The 12,995-nt window shown below is 44.7% G+C and overlaps 2 protein-coding genes across 6 annotated transcripts in view; one reads left to right on the top strand and one right to left on the bottom strand.

Moving 5' to 3' along the window:
- LOC119253347 (zinc finger protein 420-like) overlaps positions 1–12,995 on the top strand; it is a 316,892-nt gene that overhangs the window by 55,426 nt on the left and 248,471 nt on the right. For 3 of the 5 annotated variants that reach the window (XR_008552958.1, XR_008552961.1, XR_008552962.1), the window contains 2 exons: positions 2,880–3,055; positions 3,202–3,329. Coding sequence is in view for 1 of the 5 variants with exons in the window: in XM_054698276.1 (XP_054554251.1) it covers positions 1,682–1,710 (29 nt within the window). In the remaining 4 variants the exon portion in view is untranslated. Of the gene's footprint in view, positions 1–1,681; positions 2,407–2,879; positions 3,056–3,201; positions 3,373–12,995 lie in introns of those variants that run through there. The other 2 variants (XR_008552959.1, XM_054698276.1) reach the window with 2 other exon arrangements.
- LOC119251621 (zinc finger protein 420-like) overlaps positions 1–12,995 on the bottom strand; it is a 365,165-nt gene that overhangs the window by 181,931 nt on the left and 170,239 nt on the right. The gene's annotated exons all lie outside the window — the stretch shown is intronic.

Genomic DNA, 12,995 nt, shown 5'->3' with positions numbered 1-12,995 from the left:
ATTTTCAACAACTACACACTTTTTGTTCTGTTAGTAGCCCCGGATATTGTTGAGTGTTTTTAAAATAACACCACAGTATTTTGAAGAATTTTGCAAAACACTTCATGGTATTGGTGTTTTGCCATCCTTTTTTTGTACCTAAAGTATCTCTGGGGACTGAAGTGACACTAGACCCTCGTTTAGAGGTTCCTGCTATACTCAGTTATAACACTCTGCATGATCACAAGAAAATACAAATACTTCACATGACTTCACATGTGGAAATTGTCCTGCCTCTCCTGTCTAGGGGCCTCCCCTTGGTTGGCCCTGGATAAAATCTCCACAGAGCTGACAATTGACAATACTTAGTTACTTCCATTAAGTAATACTCTGTTTCTCCCTTTCGTTTACCTGGAGTAATACAGTCTTCAGGATCTTTGAAACACTCCAGTTAGGGACCTTTTCGTGGCCTTCAAACACACATTGTCTTAGGTTTGATATTTATTTATTTTTAAAGATTTGTTTTATTTATTTATACAAACACTGGGTACAGTCAGAAGCGCGGGAGGGTGAGAGAATCCACCAGAGCCAGAGCAGGGAACAGAATAGGCAGACTGACGAAATACACTGCTGAGGGGAGCAGCGGGCGGAGAGGTCTGCGCGCCATGTGGGACCTTCGCTGGCGTCCGGGGATTGAACCGGCGCTACAGATGCTGTGGGTAGCTTCACAGCCCAGTGCTCAACCGATACGCCAAATCGGTTGTATTTTGATACAGTTAGGCAGGTAGGACAGGTGGGGGAGGGTGAGAAAGGAATTACGTACCACACTGCTCTGTCTGTCCATCTGTTTAATTTCTTTTTAATCCTCATGTTTTATTTTTTTCCTGCTCATTCTCTGTCCTTGGTCATGTTATATATATTGCTCAGTGTTTTCTTCTCTGATTGCTACTGTCCAGGAGCTCCCGTGTATGTGAAGACTTTATATTATTTTATACTCTGCTCAATGAATTTTCCTCTTTAGAGTAGCTTTAATGTGATTTTCAAAATCTTCAAAGGATGAATTGTAACTACTTATGACTGTTTTTACTTATGATTTCTTTTTTCTGTTGTATAGAGTTATCCTAACCCTTTGTGAATAAGGGGTAACTGAGCATCTTTGTTATTCCTTGTCTCTGTGAATGTCAGTGTCACCTGTGCCTGTGTCAAGGATACTGAATGTTAAGGAAAAATCCTCTTAACCCTTTTTTTTGGTCACAAAAAATGGAGAGTATTTGTTGAAGGTCCTAATCAATTTTGTACATAGCAATAAGAGATGATGGAATGCATGAACAGATTTCTCAAGATTGAAGTTTTCTTTTGCCCAGTGTCATCTTTTCCAGAAGTCTTTCATTGCTCTCATCAATGTTTTCTTTCTCCAGTAGTAAATATTAGTGTCTTCCAGTTGTTTTTCCTCTTCTTTCAATTCCTTTTGTTCTGGTCGAGCTATGTCATTGCCTATGGTGATGAAAATACCAGTAATATCCTGGAGATCCCCAAATTTCTATTCTCAGCTTAGAGTTTCTGATCTACAAAACACATGTTGCATGCGAAACATCCTTATCTACCAGCTGGTCATGTGGACAACATGTCATGAAAATATTTCTTCTACCTTCAGCCACCAAGTTCTTACCTAGTTATTCTCTCCTTCACCCTTCCATTTTAGATGTACTGCCCGGGTCTGTATTCCTATGAGTCTATCAGGTGAGCATCTCTTACCTCTGCTTATCTCCCCCTCATTGTTTGAGCATTCTGGGTTAGGGTCTAGGTTTTGTTTAGTCTGATGTGGCAATAACAGCTTTGAGGGCACAGGAATAAAATATTGGCACAGATTTGTACATACTTTTCATTAGCATATGATCAGATAACATTTGATACTGGTGAATTCAGCTCACATGTCCCACAGTTCATGTAACCTGACTGACTTTAGTTCCAGAATACTTTTACTGTCTTTCTCATCTCCCTGCCCGGAACTCTGCCTGGCAGTGTGCTCTCTGCAGGTCAGTTACCATGGCGAGTGCTTTTTATTTTCTCATACTATGACATCTGCTGTTGTCTCATCTTGATGACAGTGTTTTTTACAAGGAAGAGATAAACGTTTATTTGTTTTTTTTTTTATAGAGGCATGCTTTTATTTATTAATTTATTTGTTTGTTTGTTTGTTTATACATGCACTGGGTACAGTCAGAAGCGCGGGAGGGTGAGAGTATTCACCAGAGCCAGAGCGGGGAGCAGAGCAGGCAGAAGGACCAAAGTACACTGCTGAGGGGAGCAGCGGGCACCAGGAGAGGTCTGCGCGCCATGTGGGACCCTCCTCTGGTGGCCAGGGAGCAGCCAGGGATCAAACCGGCGCCGCAGGGGCTGCGGGCAGCTTCGCAACCCAGAGCTCAACTACTGCGCCACCGGGTAGGCCCAAACGTTTGTTTTTTTATAAGGAAGAGATAAGCGTCTTCAATGAAGTGCATCCTGGTAGTCCACACTGTTGTTTTTTCTTCTCTTGCGGGTGTGTCTTCATCACAGCTTTCCACATAGCTCTTTAGCACATTATTTCAGGTATGTGGTTATTCTACCTGCCAATCAGGTTTTCAGCTCTTCAAGGAAAAAATTATATTCATCATGTAATTCTTAGCCTCAAAGACATATCCAAATTCATAAGGTAAGCTATGAAAGTACTTTTAGGAGCTAATGGGTTAATCCAGAGGTAAGGCTATTCCTACTAAGAATTCTGCTCACATCACAATGTAGAGTACAAAGATGATGCCTCCTGTACAAGATCAGAGACCCACAACAGAAGATGATTTTACACTTGCTGCTGTCTGACCCAGGCTGCCGGCCCTGAAATGATGATAAATGTTCCCTCACAGCGACTGGTGTCATTTTTGGATGTCTTTGTGAACTTCATCTGGGAGGAGTGGCGGGACCTGAATGATGCTCAGAGGACCCTGTATGGGATGTGATGCTGGAGACCTGCAGTCACCTGGTGTCCCTAGGTGAGGAAAGTTCGATGTACCACTCGAGTGCAGCGCTCTTTTCTACACTGGTAAGTGTGCTCTTGCTTATGAAATTGGGTGCTGGCGAGGTTGAACATTGCAGGCCAAGCAGATTGTGGGTGTTCACCCTTTTCATGAAAGATTCAGATTGACCTTTGCTGCACAGCTCTTAACACTGCTCTTGTTTGTTTCATAGACTGAAATTTGACTTGATCAGAGATCATCACTGTTGCTCATCACAGAGCATTGTGTTAACGATCCTCTGCTGGGAGCAGAGGGCACAGCCATGGAATATGGAAGAATCCCCGAACCAGAACCTCTCAGGTCAGTCAGTGCATGCCTGGCTGGGAGGCAGAGACACCAGCAGGTATTGACCACGCTGAGCTGCTTTTCCAGTGTTCAAACCTTAGACATTTTGTCTGCGTGTATCAAAGTAATTCATTATTCCTTTTCCAAATATTGCTCTCTTGTAGATTTAATGTTGTTCTTTTAATGATTGTCAATATTCTTAACCAGTATGCAATCCCTGATACTGCAGGAAATTATTCTGCCTTAGTCACATTTTCTGTATTCTCTCTAGTAATTTATTCTCGGAGACTGTTTTCTTTAGGTTATTGTTCAGGCATTTGTTTATTCTTTCAGTATGTTCATGGGGAATTTTAGACAATGGTCAATTTTCTATGAGAGTGGATGGCAAACATGGTCACAGCAATGGCCTTTACTTTATTGAAGTTATATTCTGTGTGAAAGGACAATGAAACTAATACATGTATGAAACCACAGAGAATGTTTGACCAGGGTGAAAGAGAAAAAGCGGAGGATGTGATTTTAGAATGTGCTCCAGTGGAAGCGTTGTAGAAATGAAGTCTTTTCTTGCAGAGCTCAGGGTAGAGATGGTTTCACTGCTACATCGTGTATATAGTTTTTTTTTTTTTTTTTTTTTTTTTTTTTATTTTTTATTTTTTTTTTTTTTTTTTTTTTTTTTATTTTTTTTTTTTTTTTTTTTTAATAGAGGCATGTTTTATTTGTTTGTTTGTTTGTTTGTTTATTTTGTTTATACATGCACTGGGTACAGTCAGAAGCGCAGGAGGGTGAGAGAATTCACCAGAGCCACAGCGGGGAGCAGAGCAGGCAGAAGGACCGAAGTACACTGCTGAGGGGAGCAGCGGGCGGCAGGAGAGGTCTGCGCGCCATGTGGGACCCTCCTCTGGTGGCTGGGGAGCAGCCGGGGATTGAACCGGCGCCACAGAGGCCGCGGGCAGCTTCGCAACCCAGCGCTCAACCACTGCGCCACCGGGGAGGCCCTACATCGTGTATATAGTTTTATATACAGTCTGGGCTAGAGGTTGTGTATTGCTATTGAAGGTGCCATTTACCAGCTGATTAACTCCAAAGTGATAGAATGAGAGGAGGTTGACTGGAGAGTTATTTAGGACATGAATAGTGTTTTATGTTTTATTTAGGACATGAATAGTGTTTAATGCCTATGGCCCCCCTTCATGAGAAACTGAGGCAGAGAAGGACCCAGCAAATCATTCATCATGGGAAGGGATGTTCCTGACATGGTGTGGAAATCTGAGATTGTAGTTTCTAAACCATGAAGCGATTCAGGTTGGGTGCTTATACCTTGGGAGAGTGTGGACTGTATTACAGCTTCTTTTGTGGTTTTCATTGTAAAGAATGTAAAAGAATCAGTGAACCCTTGGGATTGCAGCTTAAGTAAGATAATGTCAAAACAATAATACTCGATAAAAATATGACATGTTATGAATCAAGTAGAAACACAGGTACCAAGTAGTGCAGAGAGAATACCAGGAGTGTTACTCTCCGAAGGGTGTGAAAAAAGCTGTTTATGATGGTGGACACAGGCTGCATTGTAGACCTTCTTCTTTTTGATCAGCTGGACGAAGAGATGAGGCAAAGTTTGCTGTATCTGTTACAACTCTGAGAAACATGTGATGTCATATTTAATTACGAATTAAAGAGGGTCTCTTTGGTGGTGTAGGGGTCAAGTCTTGCTGCTGTCACTGCAACAGCCTGAGTTCATGTCCCAGCAGGGAGCTAACCTGGCACAGCAACCTCTCTTGTGTCCTCTGCTACTCCCTTACCACTGTATTTCAGTAATAGCTGTCCGTTCTTCTCCCCATTCTGTCTCTGGTGAATCCTCTCCCCCCCCCCCCCATACCTCTGATCTTAAAAACATTAAAAAAAATTGACAGAAAGGGCCCTCTTTTTTTAAAATATTTATTTATTTATACAAGCACTGGGTACATTCAGAAGCATGGGAGGGTGAGAGAATTCACCAGAGCCAGAGCTGGGAACAGAACAGGCAGACTGAGGAAGTACACTGTTGAGGGGAGCGGCGGGCGGCAGGAGAGGTCTGCAGGCCATGTGGGACCCTCGCTGGCCCTCCAGGGATCGAACCAGCGCTGCAGATGCTGCGAGCAGCTTTGCAGCCCAGCGCTCAACCACTGCGCCATCGGGGAGGCCCAAATGTCTCTTTCTTGACGTGGAGGAGAGTACATGCCTTTGAAAACACCAACATATGACTGTCAACTGTGCCAATGGAGAAATAAAAAGAAAGGAATGTAGATGTGGGATCCTTGTCTGTAACAAGACTCTTTCTTAAAGTGACTAAAAAATGACCCTGCATTACCTCCAATCAGTAGGTTTTGTAGGAAAACCGTGACATCCACAAAGCTTGAGGTTTCAATAAATACCATCACAAGTTGTACGGAATCATTGTAAGAAAGAAGGGATAGAGGCAGAGTGTTAGGTTAAAAGCTTCTGAATGAAATGGATATCTACATTTAAATGAACATGTTTACCAAATATTTATGAATTGAAGAAAAAAAATATGAAATAAGTTTTACTACTTCCTTGTCAACCTGGTTTGGCATTAGAAAATCTGTTAATTCATACAGTGCGGAGAATCCATACAGTGGGAAAGCCTATCACTGTCAGTGTAGGAAGGCTTTCTTCCACAAGTCAGGCCCCTACAAACATCAGATGGCACACACTGGCGAGCACCCCTGTGAATGTCAAGACAGTGGAAAAAATTTACTCTGTAAGTCATCCCTCACTTACCATCACAGAATGCGCACTGGAGAGCAATCCTGTGAATGACACGGCTGTAGTCAAACTTCCTTCTGGAAATCAGCCCTCACTGTACATCTGAGATGTTGCACTACAATAAACTCTATGAATGTCCAGAGTATAGGAAAACTTTCTCCTGAAATTGGACCTCACTGACCATCAGAGAATTCTCACAGGGGAGAGACCGCATGAATGCCAAGAGTGTGGGAAATCTATCTCAGAAGTAAGTCCTTGGTGTACATCAGACAATTCACACTTCATAGCTTCTTTGCAGTGTCTAGAGTGCAGGGAATCCTCAATTTAGTCCTCTCTAGGGAACTCAAAGGAGAGCTACGTTGTGAATATCCAGAATGTAGTGAAGCTTTTTGCTATAAATTCCATATCCCTGGATAGCAGAGAACTCACAGAGGAGAGAAGCCCTGTGACTGTCAGTGCTGCAGGGTCACTTTCTGCCAGAGGGAGCTCTCACGGCATCGGGGTATTCACACAGGGGAGAAACCCTGTGGGGCTAGTGAGCTGGGAATACTTTCTAAGGAAGTCAGACTTCAGTGATCCTAGAAATTTTAAGAGCAGCGTAACACTGGTGGAGACTGTTCACATATTTACACAGCATTTTGATGCTGTTGGGCAGACCACGTGCATTTCCCTGCCTTGTTGTGCTTCTTCCCAGCTCTCCTTCTCTGTGCTCTGAGGGGCATCTGTTTCCCAGGTTTGCTAAAGGTACTAAAGGGGGAAGACGGTGACATGATTGAGGAAAGGGATTGATTGGGGGGAAGAGTTTCCCAAACTCTCCTGAGCTCTCTTTGTTGTTTCCTCGAACAAGAGGTATATGCTTTGTTGAAACTTGCCTTGTGGTGTTTCTCTTCCTGTCAGTCCATTCTAACCAGTTCGCCTTGTCAGTCTGACTTCCGTGAAAGTTACCAGGCCTTTCCCAGAATTCACACAGGAGTGACGGCATTTTGTTTCCTTTTGTTCTAAGTCACTCAGTGGAAAAACAGAAATAGTTTCATGTTCCAATGAAAAGAAAAGGCGACAATTACTCTATCCTAATTCCAGAGTATCCTTAAAGAATGCCCCTTAGAGGGGCCTCCCTGGTGGTGCAAGGGGTTAAGACGCAATCTAGGAAGCTATCCACAGCCACTGCAGCACAACTCGATCTCCGGCCAGAGGTGACCCACATGGTGCAGCCCTCTCCTGTCTCCCCGCTGCTCCCCTCAGCAGTGTATTTCAGTCTGTCTGCCTGTTCTGCTCCCCACTCTGTCTCTGGTGAATCCTCTCTCTCTCTCACACACACACACACACACACACACACACCCCGCACCTCTGGCTTGTACCCCAGCTCTTGTATGCATAAATAAATACATCTTTTAAAAAAATGCCCCTTAGAGGTTACTTCATGCCCAGTGGAGCAGCACTGGTCTGCTGTCCCTATTTTCGAAACCTTTGATCACAACAAAGCGCCCCTGGCCATTACCTGACCTGAGGACTCTGAACATACAGAGGAGAGAGGAAAAGTCTGAAGTTTGCCCTGCGGTGGCGCTGGGGAGCCATTGGACAGGAACTCTTACCTGTGCCATTTGAACCGGTCTACCTGAGAGAGCAGTGAACTGGACCAGCACAATTTAGATGGGACCAGGTGCAGTTATACTGTGGAACCAGCAAGAAAAGGAGGAGTTTTCGGACTCCTGAGAACTGGTGATTGTGGACTTTGAGCCAGAGGACAGAATCAGCTGCATTTCCCTGCTTTCTGGCAAATGATCCGATTCCTGATAGCAGGAAATAGTCTGAGCTTGTTGACACACTTATCAGCTCTTACCATCTACCACATTTTCCTCCTAGAAAATCCTTCCCCACTCTCCACTGAGCACAGCGTAGGTTTCTAGTGACTCCTGTGCACCCTGAATCAGGACACTTAGAAATGAACATGTGACTTTTACTGTCTCCTGACCCTTGAGGGTAATGGCGCAGAGATAAAAGGTGAACAGACCGTCCATTCAAGGGAGAAGGTGGGTGGGAGGCACTTAGTGCTGAGTGGTCCTGGGAACTTTGACTTGGGCGGGCTATGTCAGTTCCTCGGTTCAGTGCAGTATGCTGGGAATTACTCCTTAATGCGTGACTGTGCTCTCTGTCCCCCACTTTTTTCCCTTCCTCGAGCTGTGGTTTTGTAGGGAAGCACACTTGCCCTGTGACTAATGTCGGTTTCAGCTGTGCAGGCCCATTTACACGCTGATGTTTTCATTGTACAGATTTTAAAATTTGGACATTTGTGACTTTTTTAGGATTTATTTATTTATACAAGAACTGGGGTACAGTGGGAGGGTGAGAGGATTCACCAGAGACAGAGCAGGCAGATTTACTGAAATACACTGCTGAGGGGAGCAGCGGGCACGACAGGAGAGGTCTGCCACGCCATGTGGGACCCTCGCCCCCGGGATCGAACTGGTGCTGCAGAGGCTGAGGACAGCTTCAAAGCATGGCGCTCCACCCCCTGTGCCACAAGGGGAGGCCTGTGACATTTTTTTAAAGATTGATTTATTGGGCCTCCCCTGGTGGCGCAGCGGTTGAGCGCTGGGCTGTGAAGCTGCCTGCAGCCTCTGCAGCGCCAGTTCCATCCCCGGAAAATTTACTTATTTATTCCTACAAGAACTAACGTGTAAGCCAGAGTTCCGGGGTGGAGGTGAGAAGATTCACCAGAGAGAGTGGGGAATAGAATAGGCAGATCCCCTAAAATACACTGCTGAGGGGAGCAGTGGGTGAGGAAGGAGAGGTCTGCTGCACCATGTGGGTTGCTCCCTGGCCTGCCTGGGATAGAACTTGTGCTACAGTGGCTGGCAATAGCTTGATAGCACTGACTTAAACCCCCGCACCACCAGGGAGGCCCACATTTGTGACTTTTTATGACTCACCAACTTTGCATCCTATGTCGTCAGAAATGTTTTAAGGGAGGGGCCTCCTTGGTGGCGCAGGCAGTTCAGCACAGCGCTGTGAAGCTGTCCGCAGCCTCTGTAGCAGTGGTTGGATTCCTGGCAGGCCAGGGAGAATCCCACAGGCATGGCAGGCCTCTCCTGTCTCGCCCGCTGCTCCCCTCAGCAGTGTATTTTGTCAGTCGGCCTGTTCTGTTCTCTGCTCTGTCTCTGGTGAATCCTTTCACCCTCCTGCGAATCTGGCCTGTACCCTGGTTATTTTATAAATAAAAATAAATCTTTAAAAAAATGTTTTAAGGGAAACTTCAGTGTATCATCAGTGCATGAAACATACATAGCCTGTAGTCTGTTTACTGTCATTAAACAGGCATAAGCTTTTATAGAATGTTAAAAATTATTAAAACTTGGGCCTCCCCTGGTGGCACAGCGATTGAGGGCTGGGCTGTGAGGCTGCCCACAGCCTCGGCAGCACCGGTTCGATCCCCGGCCACCAGCGAGGGTCCCACATGGAGCGCAGACCTCTCATGCCGTGCCCACTGCTCCCCTCAGCAGTGTATTTCGTCAGTCTGCCTGTTCTGCTCCCCACTCTGGCTCTGGTGAATTCTCTCACCCTCCCACGCTCTGACTGTACCCAGTGCTTGTATAAATAAATAAATAAATCTAAAAATCATTAAAATTTAACATAATACACCCTTTGGTTGAGAGCACTGTGAACAAACATGCAGCTCGAATCATTTTTGCATAAAATTATCTAGTTCATTCTTTTCTCCAAGTTTTTGCAGTTGTTATGTAGCTGTTCCTGTTGCTATTCTTCTAGTATCCTCTGTGGTTGCTGGATGTTGCTATTCATGCCCATGGCTGCTGTTTGTCTACCTGGTACCTTTCATGTTGCATTGATCAGTGTTCTCTGTGGTGCTTCTAAATTGATCATAGTGTTCTGTCCAGTGCTGTCAGCCTCTGTTGTGCCATGGGACTAGACAAAGTGTCACCAGTCATGCTGGAATTGCTCTCCACACCCAATGTCATGTTATTAAAATGTTGAACAGTTTGTTGTGTTTTTTTTTAAGATTTTCTTCTGTATATTTATGCATAGAAAAACCAGGATCTAGGCCAGAGTTATAGGTGGATGAGAGACATTGTTGAAGCAGAACAGGCAGATCTACTGAAATACACTGCTGAGGGGGAGCAGCGTGAGAGACAGGAGAGGTCTGCTGTGCTGTGTGGGTCAGCTCCCTGGCCAGGATTAAACTTACACCACAGTGGCTGGTAACAGCTTGATAGAGCTGAGACTTAACCCCTGCACCACCAGGGAGGTCTCACAATGTTGAACTGTTTGATGTCTACTGTGGATTGAGGTCTGCAGGTGTGCTACGACCTTTTAGAAGAGGGTATTTAGCTTAAGGACCAGTGAAAACAAAAATATTCTAAAACCATAGCGGTAACTCGACAGGCGGTCCAAACCCTTGCACTTACTCGAAATGCAAAATTTTGTCCATATAAGAAAATATTGCTATGGTTCTATGAGATGGTTCCACTTATAGACAGACCATGTAAGGTTATGAGGTTGAGGAGTATGACACGGTCCTATTAACCTGTTTTGTTTCTCATTTTACTGACATTTTATTTTCCCCTAGTTTCTATTAGAATGTAGTTTATAATATAGGTATCACGCTACTTTCTGAGTTCAGCGTGTGGAGCTTAACTCAAAAAGGTTAACTCAAGTGGATTGTTCAACTGCGTGGCCAGGGGATTAGTGCCCCAGCACCCACGCTGCTCCAGGCTCAACTGTAGTTTCTTTAGTCTGACTTTCTGCCCAGGAAGAATATCTTCTCTTTTTTTTTTTTTTTTTGATTTATTTATTTATTTATACAAGCACTGGGTACAGTCAGAAGCCCGGGAGGGTGAGAGAATTCACCAGAGCCAGAGCGGGGAGCAGAACAGGCAGAAGGACCGAAGTACACTGCTGAGGGGAGCATCGGGCGGCAGGAGAGGTCTGCTTGACATGTGGGACCCTCGCGAGCGGCCAGGGATCGAACCGGCACTGCAGAGGCTGCGGGCAGCTTCGCAGCCGAGTGCTCAACCGATGTGCCACCAGGGGAGGCCCAAGGAAGAATATTTTCATGGGAGCACTTTCTAAAGCTTTCTATGTGATGGATTTGCATCTTTTAGGACCTTTTGGGGATTTTGATACATTATAATCCACACCATTGAATTGAAGCCACACCCATATTTTAGAGCAGAAGAACATCATGGAAACTCTGGGGTGATTCAGGGACTGGACTCATCACATTTGAGAGGCCTGTTTATCACCCTGTGAGGATTTGCAAGCGACCCTAGAGGAGCAAGAAGGGTCTGTGACAATATAATCTTGCCTCAGAGATTTATTCTGAGGTTCCATTTCACTGCTGTGTGCTGAGTGTGATCTTTGAAGTCAGTTCATCTGACTAGAGTAGCTGGAAGGAAGCCTAACTGATTTCTGCCTCCATTTGGGTTTACCCCTGGCTGTTCTTCACAGAGCAAACGATAGTTCTTTTTCAGTCCTTCTCCTGCTACATCTGCCTTATGCTGTGTGACTCAGGGAGCCATGAATTCTTGTCTCTGAGGAAGAAAGCCATCTAGGGCCTTCCTGGTGGCCTAGGAGTTAAGTCTCAGCTCTGTCGCTGCTGTGACCTGAAATGATCCCTGACAGGGAGCTGGCCCACATATGGCAGAGTAGACCTCTCCGTCTCGCCTGTTGCTCCGTTTAGCAGTTTCCTTTAGTCAGTCCGTGTGTTCTGTTTCCTGACTCTGTTGCCAGTGCATCCTCTCACCCCCTGCACCTGTGGCTTACACCCCAGATCTTCCACACAAAATTTGAAAAGTAATAATGAATAATGCAAAAATATAGATAGAAAAAAGAAAATGCAAATATACCAGAATTTGTTGTCCTGGATGATCCACAGATGTGTAGGTAAGAAAGGATTTGCTCAAGAGAAACTAAAGAAATCTCTAAAGATTACAGGGTGAGGCATATATGTGGCCTGACATCTGCATGAGAGTATTCTTGTCTCAGATCAGCTTCATACCTGATTTAGCCTTTCAGCCCTCTGGGTCAGCATAGTGGACAGGCTCCACGGCACGTCAGCCCTGAGAGCATCTGTCCCGTGGTAGCTGCCCTTAGTCTTCTGAGTGGACTTGGCTCCTGTGCTCTTGCCTCATGATTGCTCCCGAGCTGCCAGGAATGATGACTTTGGGGAGCAACTAAGTGACTTAGGTAATTGATGTTTCATTTGAAAGTTTCCTTCCCTGAGTTTGTCACTGTGTGAGTGTTCTCTGGGAAGGGAAGTCTCCCTGGACGGTCGCGCTTTACAAGAGGAGGTTCTGAATCAGCGAGGCCTCTGCCTGTCAGTCTCCGTTTCATTCCAGTCACATCAGACATACTGCTTTGTGATCTCTATTTATGAAAGAGAACCGTCATCATATACATAGTATGTATTCTGGTGCATAAGATTCTGAAATATAGCTCAGTTCATAGTATAAATAAAAAAATTCTAGTATATACAATGGTAGGAAATTACTTTAATCAGTTCATGTCACTTTCCATGTTTGTTTCCATAGTGCTTTGTAATAGGCATGTCCGCATGTATGTATTTGTGACTTTCTCAATTGAAAAATTCCTAATTTCAATGATAATGAAAATGTCCATGGTTTCTCTTTCACTGATATCTAGCGTCAGTGTAGTATTTGTGTTTTCTGCATTCTCTGCTGTTAACTGTTAGTATGTTTCCACTTAGTTCAGAACCCTGCTGTGTACATTCTTTTAAGGTTGTCAGGACATTTATCTGTGTAGTCTCTTTCTGATAAACTGGAAAAACCCAACTTCTACAGTTTATTGGTGTTTAAATATTCTGATAGGATGAATATTATTTTTTCCAAACATTTTGGCCAAGGGGGATCCCCTGGCCGGGGATCGAACTCGTGCTGCAGTGGC

Source organism: Talpa occidentalis, unplaced genomic scaffold (genome assembly GCF_014898055.3).
Source record: "Talpa occidentalis isolate TD23 unplaced genomic scaffold, MPIMG_talOcc4v2.1 talOcc4.2, whole genome shotgun sequence".
NCBI lineage: Eukaryota > Metazoa > Chordata > Mammalia > Eulipotyphla > Talpidae > Talpa > Talpa occidentalis.
The sequence above is the reverse complement of the archived record's forward strand: the minus strand, read 5'-3'. Positions and strand labels throughout refer to the sequence as shown.